The 11,883-nt window shown below is 52.5% G+C and overlaps 1 protein-coding gene across 3 annotated transcripts; it reads right to left on the bottom strand.

The window, feature by feature from the left end:
• Positions 1-4,370: 4,370 nt before the first annotated feature.
• On the bottom strand, positions 4,371-11,224 carry TPPP3 (tubulin polymerization promoting protein family member 3). Of its 3 annotated transcripts, none has more exons than XM_027847606.1 (4): positions 11,104-11,224; positions 6,620-6,816; positions 5,212-5,365; positions 4,371-4,982 (listed from the first exon to the last, which is right to left on the bottom strand). In XM_027847606.1, the coding sequence occupies exons 2-4, from the start codon at positions 6,805-6,807 to the stop codon at positions 4,794-4,796; spliced, it is 531 nt and encodes a 176-aa protein (XP_027703407.1). In that variant the 5' UTR covers positions 6,808-6,816; positions 11,104-11,224; the 3' UTR covers positions 4,371-4,793. The 3 variants fall into 3 exon arrangements, with proteins under 3 accessions (XP_027703407.1, XP_027703406.1, XP_027703408.1); XM_027847605.1 differs by having other exon boundaries at positions 6,620-6,813; positions 11,104-11,221; XM_027847607.1 differs by lacking the exon at positions 11,104-11,224 and adding an exon at positions 11,032-11,096 and having other exon boundaries at positions 6,620-6,813.
• Between the last annotated feature and the right edge of the window lie 659 nt (positions 11,225-11,883).

Genomic DNA, 11,883 nt, shown 5'->3' with positions numbered 1-11,883 from the left:
TGTGTGTCTCTCTGTCTCTGTGTCTCTCTTTCTCTCTCTGTCTTTCTCTTTCTCTCTTTCTCTGTGTGTGTGTCTCTGTGTGTGTCTCTCTGTCTCTGTGTCTCTCTTTCTCCCTCTGTCTCTCTCTTTCTCTCTCTGTCTCTCTCTTTCTCTCTGTCTCTGTGTGTGTGTCTCTGTCTCTGTGTGTGTGTGTCTCTGTGTGTGTCTCTCTGTCTCTGTGTCTCTCTTTCTCTCTCTGTCTTTCTCTTTCTCTCTCTGTCTCTCTGTCTCTCTCTTTGTCTCTCTCTCTCTTTCTCTCTCTGTGGCTCCCTCTCTCTGTGTCTCTCTTTCTCCCTCTGTCTCTCTCCTTCTCTTTCTCTCTCTGTGTGTCTCTCTCTCTGTTTCTGTCTGTCTGAGCTTTGGATGGGAGATGTCCTTTACTCTGTATTGTCTGGTATGTATTCTCCTATGTATAGTTTCTTTAATTTCTGTTTTGCTATCCAATTTGGATAAATGAGTTTCTTGGCTAAATGGGATATATGTTTACTGTGGACTGGAATTCAGTGGGAATGGAGTCCCTCCTTGGCTATGAAACATGGAGTTCTGCTTCCATCAATAATGTATCATTGAGCAGAAGCTAAATTGAACCTGAAAATCACACCCCCAAACCCACAATACCAAGGGAGATCGTTCAGCTACGTGCTACTCTTCGTGACATCATTAGGGTTTTCTTGGCAAAGAGACTGCAGTTGTTTGCCATGCCCTTCTCCAGCTCATTTTACAGATGAGGAAACTGAGGCAAACAGAGTGAAGTGACTTGCCCAGGATCATATGGCTAATAAGTATCTGAGGCCTGATTTGAACCCAGGTCTTCCGACTTCAGGCCCAGCTCTCTATCCACTCACTGACCCCCTAGCTGCCCATCCAAGGGAACAGATAGACACAATCCTAGCCCAGTAGTCCCTCTCTGAGAACACAGTAGTGGCCTCTGGCCAACTCCCTGCCTCCCCTCCTGGCAAGAATGAAAATCTGCCTTGGAGAAGGGTAGAAGGAAAGAGGCTTGAGATTTCTGTTCTGTCTCCCTTTGAGCCCCATAATGACACTCCCATGCTCCACGTCTTGGGGGGGGGGGGTAGCCCATGTAACACGTGGGGCCTCGATGCATGTACACACACATGCGTGTGTGTATATATACACCCTATTTGTCCTTAGTTGTCTGAATGTTGTTTCCCCCCAGTAGACTGGGAGCTTCTTGGGGTCAGGGACTGTCTCTTGCCTTTCTTCTGTGTTCCCAGTACTTAGCATAGAGCCCCAAACATAGTAGGTGCTTAATAGTCATAGACTGACTGACTAACCCCCTGCTTCTCAGGTGTGGTAAGGAATCCTTTCTGGTTATACATCCGACCAGATGGCTGCTACAGATCCTTTTAGCTCAAAAGACCTTAACTGCAATTCTACGACCAGGCCTGTTTTCTCATCTATGAAATGTGAGTTGAGGGTTGGACTAGATGGTTTTTTCTTTCTTTCTTTTGTTTGGGGGGGGTGGGGGGGTGGGAATCCGGGTTAAGTGACTTGTCCAGGGTCACACAGTTAATAAGTGTCTGATGCCAGATTTGAACTCGTGAAGTCTTCCCAACACTGTGCACCATGGCGCCACCTAGTTGCCTCGGACTAGAAGATTTCTCACATCTTCCTGAGGTGTGAGCGTGGGGAAGGGGCTCTCGGCTACTGGCTTGGCTGGAGGGTGGAGCTGCTGTAAAGTGATGGTGCGAATGCATCGGAGCACCAAGGGGCAGCCTCCCTGAGAGCCACTGTCCATCCACGGGTGCTGAGGAGCACTGAGGGAACAGAGGCTTCAGGGCATTGACCCAGATTCTCGACACCCTGGGAATGGCTCCAGTGCCGGACAAGGAAACCCTGAATCAGCTACAAGGACCCACAGTCAAAGCACAGACCAACTCCGGGAGAGGCTGCTGACCAAGGCGAGGAGGCCGTGGCTGACGTGGGCTGGCAACGTCAAGGGGAAGCAATATTCACCTACCTGCCTGCACTTCAGGACTGGAAGGAGCTGAGAAGGGAGGGAGGGAAGGAAAGGAGAGAGGGAACAGAGGGAAGAGGCAGAATGCTCTCCCATGCCCCATCCTCCTCCACATACAGCACTTAACATTTTAAAAATGGCATGCCCAAAGGAATGGATCACTAATGGTAGAATGTCCAACTCTATGCCAGGGGAGAAGTTGGGGGAGGGGAAATGACAGTATTTTGGGGTGAGCCTATGAGGAGCTCTTAAATCACAACTAATCCTTGAATCCAAGAGCAAGAGGCTAACACCTTACCAGAGTGGGGATAGAAAGTGGTGAGATGAATGAGCCACTTTGGGAATGAGCTTTCTGTCACTGGAATTTTTCAAGCAGGGTCCAGCTGACCACTTGTCAGAGATGCTTCAAAAGAGATTCCTGCTTCAGGGAGGGCTTTGGACCAGACGGCCTCGGAGTTTCCTCCAGGTGGAGCAGGCTCTTAATTCTACAGTTTTTAAATACTTCCTATAGATGGAGACAGGGGTGGATAGAGCACCGGGCCTAGAGTCAAGATCTGAGCTCAAATCTGGCCTCAAACACTAAGTTGTGTGCCCCTGGACAGATCATTCAACCTCTGCCTGCCTCAGTTTCCTCAACTGTACGATGGAGATAATAATAGCATCTACCTCCCGAGGTTGTTGTGAGGATAAAATGAGATATTTGTAAAGTGCAGTCACTTAATTGTTGCTTCCTTCCTTGCCTGATGCTTAATTTATTAAGATATGTGGGCCATTTCTAATTTTTAAAAAGGTGAGGCATGAAGAGAATGGCCCAATGTCCTGAACTGGGAGTCAGGAACCCTAGTCTGGCTTCACCTCTAATCAGCTGTGTGGCCTCAGACAAATGACTTTACCTCTGGGTCTCAATTTCCTTATATGCAAAGCGAGGGGATGGATTTATTGATTGCTGAGAGCAACGCCAGCTGGAAGTTATGCCTCTAAGGTAGGCCTGCTCTAGCTGTGGTCAAGGTTACCCTCAGAACAGCCAGGAGGCCCTAGCCCCAGGATGGGGCTGGAAGCAGGTTAAGGGAAGTGTTTAGAACCCAGCTCCCCTGATTTTGCCCAGGCTGGGGCTGCCACCCTCTTGGCCCCCTTCCTATTTGCTTGTGGGCTTTAAGCGATGGGGTGGGACAAGGGTAAAGAAGGGAGAACGTATGCCTTGGAGGTGGCTAGATGGTACAGTGATGGAAAAAGAGTCCAGATTTGGCCTTGGGCACACTGGCTGTATAACTCTGGGCACTTAACCTACCTGGCCTCAGTTTCCTTATCTGTAAAATGGGGATAATAATAGCACTTCCTTCCCAGGGTTGTTAAGAGAAAATGAGAGAACATTTATAAAGTGTTTTCAACCCTTAAAGCTAGCTATAAGGCTCAGGTTGTGAAAGAATTCAACATGGATTAGGAGAAAGTTTTCCACCAGAACTTTTGGTCTGTTCTTATTCCAATCCATTTAATCCTTATTTGGCACCATGTGCAAGGCCCTGTTTGTGGGCCATTCACAGGATTGGCACTGGAAGGGTCTTCGAGGTCGTTAGGTACAGATGCAGGACTGTTTCTTTGTTTAGTTTGGCTTCGGCCTGACTTCAATCACTGGGGCACTGGGGGATGGGACAGAGTTGGCCATTTACAAGGAGGTCTCCGAATCGAGTGGGTTTTATTGTAGTCCCTCCCTGGGACTCCTTCAGCAGCTCTCAGCCTCCTTGGCCATAGGAATCAGAGGCCCCTGTCAGTCAGACCAGCAAAGCGGCAGCCACATCCCACATCGGTGACCCTGATGGCTGAGGGTTATGGAGCGGCTGATGGTTCCACCCCCTGGACTTTCAGCTGTCATACTGACAGGATTAGATAAAATTGTGAGATGTTTGAGAGGGATCTTACAGAGGGATCTGCTTTGGGGCTCATGACAGGCCTTCTCCTCATCAGACCAAAGGAGGAAAGGACTTTTAGCCCCATCCATTCTGGTTTCCAAAGACAGCAGGGCTACCAATGGGGTAGGTAAAGTGATTGGGGAAGAATGAGGTTGGAAGACAGAGGAACATAGGTAGGGCTACACTGGGAAGCAAGAATGGACCCTGTGAAAGTGAAGAGGTGATGGAGAATGCCACTCAAGACAAGCTCTCAGGGGCAGCTAGGTGGAGAGAACTCTGGCCTTAGAGTCAAGAGGACCTGAGTTCAAATCCAGTCTCAGACCGGACACTCGACACTGTGTGACCGTGGGCGAGTCACTTAACCCCAACTGCCTTGCCAAAAAAAAAAAGACAAGCTCTCACCCCCTCCCAATCCCTGGCCCACGCAAGGCTCCAAGCCAGGCCAATGTGAGTACAAAAGGCTTTCTTTATTGAGTTCTGAATACAGAGCAGGTACTGATCCAGGGTCAGCAGTTTAAATATGGGGTAAGCAGATGGGGGCAAGGGGCCGGACAGGCCAGTCATTTCACTTTGGGCTGGGAATCCTTACTATGGGGCCTGGGTCCCATGCTTTGCCCAGAAGGTTAGTGAGGAGGGGGCAAAGGGACCAGCCTGGGTTAGGGCCCTGGCAGGCCAAAGGGGCACCCCACACCTGGGCAGGAAACTGAAGGCACAGGGCACAAAGTCAGGGCAGCCTGGGGTGTGCTGGGGCTGGGATGTGGCCACCAAGGCAGGAGGGGAAGTGGTCAGTGCCCTTCCTCCCCACCATTCCTGTACCCTTCAGGCCTAGGCCTGGCCCCTCGGGCAGGGGGGAGGCAGCTGCCTGGGCCTCACTTTTTCACCTTGGAGTCATAGGTCCCTGCGTGCTTGTAGGCGCTGACGTAGCCGCTGTCATCCAGAATGTCTTGCCGCCCCGCGATGCCCTTTCCTTTGCCGCTTTCGTCAAAGCGTTCCTTGTGGGAGCCCGTGTACTTGCTGGTATCGGTCAGCCGTTCCACAGCCCCTCCTGTTTTGGCTTTCTACCCAGAGTCAAACACGAGGCACTCAGTGTGGGGCGGGGGGAAGGAGAGCACCCGAGAGCCCTGGCACGTTTTCCCCATCTCCTCCCTCCCCCCATGAGGGGCTCCCCTAATGCGCGGAGGCTGGGAGGGGCCAGGACTGGTCCCGGACCCTGCCAGCCCAGAGGCCATCTGAGACGCCTCTCAGGGTCAACTGAGAAGGGAACTTTGAGACGAGCAGGACACTCACGGTGACACCCACGTTGGCCGGCTCTTTGCCCGCCACCAGCTTGCAGATGGCATCAAATGCTTCCTCCTTGTTCTTGCCCTTAAACCTCTTTGCAGCCAGCTCCTCTAGGGCCTTCTTAAACTCCTCATAATTGATGACTCGGGCAGTCTTCCCCCTAATAGGGACACAGGGACACCATGGATCCCTCCCTTCCTCCTTCTCTTCCTCTGTCCATTAGACAGCTTTCTCTCGATGCCCTCTCATGCCCGTGACATGATATGAGCAATCACCGAATTGGGGGACTGAACAAAGCCTGTACACCCCCCCCCCAAGTGGCCATCTAGCCTCGGCCTAAAGAGCAGGTCGGGGCACCACTCCCCTCATTCCAATGGTTTTCCCTTACAACAAACCTGGACCTTGCCTCTGATCCCCCTTCCCAGGTGCTTTCTAGGGCCCAGTAGAAGGAGGCCTTTCCTGGCCGCCCCCGATACTAGAAGGGAAGCCTTCTCAGGTTACCCCCGCACCCCAGCTACTCTGAAAATATCTCGTATATACCTAGTCGTTTGCACATTGTCTCCTCCATTAAACTGTGAGCTCCTTGAGGGCAGGGCTGCCTTTTCCACCTTTCCTTGCATCCGAGGGCGGGGCATAGCACCTGGCCCCCCATGAGTGCTTTAGGACAATCTTCTACTTGGCTGTCCAGATGACAGCCTTGAAGACAGCTACCCTATTGTCCCTAAATATTCTCCTCTTTGGGTCAAAACATCCCCACTTCCCTCAAGCAATGACCTGCACGGTCTTATCAAATTGTCTTTGTCGATTTTTGTTGTTCGATCGTTTCTCAGTCATGTCTGACTGTTCGTGAGGTTTTCTTGACAAAGATACTGGAGTGTTTTGCCATTTCCTTCTCCAGCTCATTTTATTACAGATGAGGAAACTGAGGCAAGCAGGATTAAGTGACTTGCTCAGGATCACACAGCTAATAAGTGTCTGGGGCCAGACTGAAACTCAGAAAGATGAGTCTTCCTGACTTCAGGCCTGGCACTGTATTCGATGTGCCATCTAGCTGCCCCCTAATTTGTTGATATTCTTCCTAAATTGTAGTAGCCTGAATCCCTGCTTCTTCCTATGCAGTCTAACCAGAGCAGTTCTCGGCAGGACTACCTCCATCCCCTCATTTGGAACACTTTGCAGCTCAGTGGAGCTTCAGATCAAATTAGCTTTGTGGACCACCCAACATATTGAATTTGACTCACATAGAGTTTGCGGTCCACTAAAACCCCCAGATCTTTTTTTTCACAGGAACTATTGTGGAGCCACTCCCCATCCTGTACTTGTGAATTTTATTTTGTGAATCCTGATTTGGGCTAGGTCGAGGGAAGAAGGAATCCCACCCCTATCACCCTGCACCGGATGCCCCCAGGCTCACTTGACTTTGGAGAAGACGATGTCCACATCTGTGCCTGTGACATTCTTGCCGTCAGCAACCTTGCAGTCCTTACAGAGTTTGGCCCAGTTCTTGCCGTTCATTTCATGCCCCGTGGCCTTGGTGTCTCCATGGATGGCAAACTTTCGGAAGCTCTCCTCCAAGCCTTCCACATCTGGGTGCTCCGCCATGCTGACCTGCTGCCCATCACACACAAAGTCACCCTGGGGCCCCTTCCAAGTGTGCCAAGCTAAGGCACCATCCTGGGGACAACATAACCACCCCCTGTGCACCCTGGAAACCATAACTGGCCCCAGCTGGCAAGAGGGTCTGGGGGCAGGCGACCACTGAAGCTTGGGACATAGGCAGTATGGACTGTGGGAAAGAGGCTGGAAACTGCACTCACTGGACAAGAGTTGGCATCATGGCAGGGACAGTTACACTTATGACCTGTGTGTCCTTGGCTGAGGTAGTCAATTTCCCTGGGCCTCCCTGTCCTCACCTGTAAAATAACTGAACTAGATATGCTAAGGTCCCTTCCAGATCTGGATTTATGATCCTATAAATACCAGGTCTGGAAAGGGCCTTAGAACATGGAATGCCAGAGGTGGGAGGGATCTTAGAACACAGAATGCCAGAGGTAGGAGGGGCCTTAGAACACAGAATGCCAGGGTTAGGAAGGATCTTAGAACACAGAACACCAGGGCTAGGAAGGATCTTAGAACACAGAATGCCAGGAATGGGAGGGACTTTGGACCATAGAATGCCAGGCCTGGGAGGGGCCTTAGAACATAGAATGCCAGGCCTGGGAGGGGCCTTAGAACACAGAATGCCAGGAATGGGAGGGACCTTGAACCATAGAATGCCAGGCCTGGGAGAGGCCTTAGAACACTGAATGCCAGGTCTGGGGGATACTTTAGAGATCATCTGGTACAATTCCCCCCTCATTTACAGATGACACTCAAGATACTAAAGCCTAGAGACCAGATGAGTTACCCACCTCGGTTAGTAGTTAGCACCTAAATCACAGAATCAGCTGCCCAGCCCCAGGGACTACTGAGGCTTTATGCAAGGATCTGTCCACTCTGGAAGCTAGCTCTGACAAATCCTACCCCTGGTAAATTGCTTATCACCCCTGCCAGTTCCTGCCAGCTTCTCTCCCCTATCTCCCTGGGGAATGTGGGCCATCTTCCTAGTAAACTACAGGCACCTGAGGTCTCCTGTGGGTATGTATTATTGGAGGTGATAGTAATTGGGCCAGGCTCCCTATTGCTTCTAAAATACAGACTCCTCAGCCTGGCAATTAAGGCCCTTCACAATCTGACTCCAACCTACTTTTCCAGCCTTATTCCTCCTTTATACACTCAACATTATAGCCAAACTGGACTCCTGGCTATTCCCTGATCTTGAGGTTTCACTTCCTACCTTCATGCTTTTACTCAAGCTGTGTCCCTTGCCTGGAATACATTCTCTCCTGAACTCTCACTCTCTAAATCAGGGGTCTTAACCTACAGTCTGTGGACTTATTTTTTTAAAAAATATTTTGATAACTGTATTTTGGTACAAATGGTTTCTGGGGGCAGCTAAGTGGTGTAGTGGCTAGAGCACCAGCCCTGAAGTCAGGATGATCTGAGTTCAAATCCGGCCTCAGACCAAACGCTTGACACTTACTAGCTGTGTGACTCTGGGCAAGTCGCTTACCCCCAACTGACTTAAAAAAAAAAAAAAAGTGGTTTCTTGTATGTTTTATTTCATGCCTTTGAAAATCAGATTCTGAGAAGGGGGCTGAGCCATTGCCAGCCATCTTGACTTTTGTCTTGCCACTGGACTTCCTTGACTATGGAGGAGAGTGAGGCTGGGTGATTTTGCATAGCCCTGCCTCACTTTGAGCCCATTTCACAGGAAAGTCAGGTTGTCACCTTCCTGATGTCATTGGTGCTCTTCAAGAATGAAGGCCGAACAACAACAATCTGAAAGGGGACTGTGGGCTTCAGCAGAATGATAGCTAAAGGGCTCCCTGATGGAAAAAAATATTAAGAACCCTAGCTCTTCCATGATAATTTGTTACTTTTTTTTTGTCTTCTCCTCCCCCATGGGGGAGAAGAGGGAGGGGGAAAAACCTAAATGCTAGATAGTTAACATTTTTTCAGTCATTTTCAACTAGAAAATTTTTAAGTTAAAAAAAGAATACTTGCTCTAAATTTTCATCTCTATTTGAGGCTTAGGTTAGGGTCTTCTAATTCTTAGGGCCCTCGTCCTATTCAAATTCCTGTACAATTATTTATGGATATGTTGTCGTCTTCCCAGGACAGTAAACTCCTTAAAGGCAGGAACTAATTAATGTCTGACTTTGAGTCCTGGGCACAGGGCTTTGCACAGAGTATACATTTAACACATTTATTGAAGTGGATTGAATTAAAAGAACACTACAGTTAGAATCAGATGATCTGAGTTCAAATTTTGGGTCTGCCATTTATGACCTGACTGACTCGGGGTAAGTCGCTGAGTGTGTCAGTTTACTCATCTGTAAAATGAAAGGGTTTGACCGGTTGATCTCTAAGGTTGCCCCTCCCCCCACCGAGTGCCAGTGTCTGCCTGGTCCCGGGTCTTGGAAGGCTCAGCATCGTCTAGGCAAGATCCGGCTGGCTGCCAGTTATGGGTGGGGGGGAGGAGCCAGCAAGCTGGTGCCGCCTGGTCTGGGTCTGCTGCTGGGAATAGGGACCCCATGGTTGAAGACCAGCATTCTTACCAGTCTACAGTAGTGCCATGGTTAGGGTCTGTGCACACTGGGTGTGGCGGAGGGGTGAGGCATTGGGACTTTAGCCCATGGAAGAAGCTCTGTGACCCTTCCCTCTGGACCTGGCCAGTGCTGCCCCCTACTGGTCCTCCAGCAGGGTGGATACCCCTGGTTTGGGTGGAACACCCTTGTTACTATTAAACAAAACACAAGGGGTGGGTGGGGGGAGGCGGGGATTGGCCCTAGGCTGGCCACAGTTTGTACTACTAGGAGACAGTTGCCAAGGGAGGGTGGTGCTGCTTGGAGACAGTTGCTAAGGGAGGGATGGTGTCTGAGCAGCTCAGGGAGAAGTTCTCGATGCTGTTGGGTTGGGTTGGGCTGGGCTGGGCTGGGCTGGGCTGGGGGCTGAGATGGGCTGGGCTGGGGGCTGAGATGGACTGGGCTGAGTGACTTGGGGGCCTGGCTAAGAACCCAACGGGTAAGGCTGCTGCTGGAGTCCCAGACACAAGCCAATGGTCCCCAAGGAAAAATAAAGTCAATGACCAGGATGTCAGGGTCTCCTGAGCTGCGGGGTGGGAGGTGGGGAAAGCAGGCTGGAGTAAGATAGGGCCAGCAGAGGAAGCAGGGAGAAAGAAAATGCCTGACCCATCCTGCCATCGATGCCCCAGTGGTCAGAGACTGCAGTGGACCACACCCTTTTAGGCCTGGGAGGAAGGTGCCTGCCCCAGTGAGGCAGCTCTGAGACCCCGGAAAACAGCCCACCCAGTCTCTGCATAAGTGAGAAGCTTAGGCTAGTGGATGAGAAACAAAGAGAAAGGGCTGGGATCCTTGCTCCCTATCCCGCCTGCCAAGTACTGGGCTTAGAGTTCTTCATCCTGGCCATTCCACCACTGTCATCCCTCTCCTCTCCTTCTTTTAAGATACGACTGCACCTCCACTCCCTGGCCAGTGAACAGACACCAGGGGTGGGGAGAGGGGCATTAACAAGGCAGGGCTGTAGAGACCCTCCCCTCAATGTGGGCCTGAGCCAGGGGGGGCCTGGCCACTAAAATCAAGGGCCCTGCTTCTCTGGGGACACAGAGAAAGGGACAGGGTGGGGCTGGTCACTCCCAGTTGGCCATCTCGACTGGCTCATGGTAGCGCAGACAGCTGGAGTCATTAATCAGCTGTAGGACAGGCCTTTCCCTGCCCCCCTCCCAACACCGAGGAGACTGGGGGAACGGGGAGGGAGAAGAACCCGGGAGCAGCAGCCTAAACCGGTGTGTGTCCCCTGGAAGAGGGGCAGTCATCGTTCGCTGGCCAGCCTGCGGCTAGATCTTCACTGCAACCCTGAGACTCCAGCCCAGCCCCTAGGTTGCCCCTCCATCACAGAAGCCGGACAATGAATGACCTTTGCCAACGCCAGCAGCAGCCTGTCACTATTTGGGCACAGTCCTACTTTCTGCCCCATGCCTGCTCCTGCACCCTCTGCTTTGGCTGGCATTCTCCCGCAGAGGCTGCAGGAGTGGGCATGGGACAGTTGGCAGGATCGTGCCTGAACAGTGCCACTCCCCAGGCCGATCGGAGTCAGGGCGGTGTCCACGTGCCCCGGGGTTCCTTTCCAGCGACACCCTTCCTTGCAAGGGAAGCCCCTCAATCGCTGTCGTTCCCCCCTCCTCCCCCCGCCTCCAGTCCCTACCCTGGGCCCGACTAGGATCTGGATCTGGCCTCGGTAGCCGTCCCAGGTCAGTCCCGGGGGTTCCTACTTCACCTCTGGGGCTGTCCCTGCTGCGCGCAGATCAGGCTTGAGCGGAAGGCTACGGCACGGACGAGCCGACGGACGGACGGACGGACGGACGGACTGCCGGACCGGGCGGCGGCTCCTCTGCTCCGCTCGCTGCCGGTAGCTCGGCGGGAATGCACCCGGGCGGCGCTGACTTATTATCCCTTGTTTCTCCGGGTCTCCATAGAGATATCCTGTCCCACCCCCGGGGAGGGGGGGGAAAGGGGGATGTTCTTCTGCGGAGAGTGACCAAGGTCACAGAGAAGCCCCACCCCCAGCCGGGCTCCGCCCCTGGGACAAGTGTTCCTCTCCCGGACCCCAGTCCCTGGTTCCCGCCCCCCCTCTTTCTCTGCAGCCCCGCTTCTGCCGGGCTAGAAACCCCTAATTCTCAACACTGCCCCCCCCACCTCCCCATCCCCCAACCTCACAGCCCCAGCCGAGCCAGGAAGAAGCAGGGTGAGGCAAGGAGAGGATGCGGCGGGGAGGCGGGGGCTGCCTCCTCTCCCTCCCCTCCTCAGCCAGCCCCACCCAACGTCCCCTACCTCCTAAACCCACTCCCCCATATTCCCCACCCCCTATCCCCAGCATGGTCCAGAAAGCTACGGAATAAATGAACCGTCTGGGGAAGCTGCAAGGTTGGGAACTAGGAGGGATGAGGACCCCACGAGCCTCCGGGACCGCGCCTACTTCCCCCTCGTCCCCTTCCTGTACGTGTCCTTTGCATTGCCCGTCAGATCCCTCTAGGCCCCCAGACTCTCCAACCTCTGG

This window comes from Vombatus ursinus, unplaced genomic scaffold (genome assembly GCF_900497805.2).
Source record: "Vombatus ursinus unplaced genomic scaffold, bare-nosed wombat genome assembly UNPS02005286.1, whole genome shotgun sequence".
In the NCBI taxonomy this organism is placed as follows: domain Eukaryota; kingdom Metazoa; phylum Chordata; class Mammalia; order Diprotodontia; family Vombatidae; genus Vombatus; species Vombatus ursinus.
This window is presented reverse-complemented; position numbering and strand designations above follow the sequence as displayed.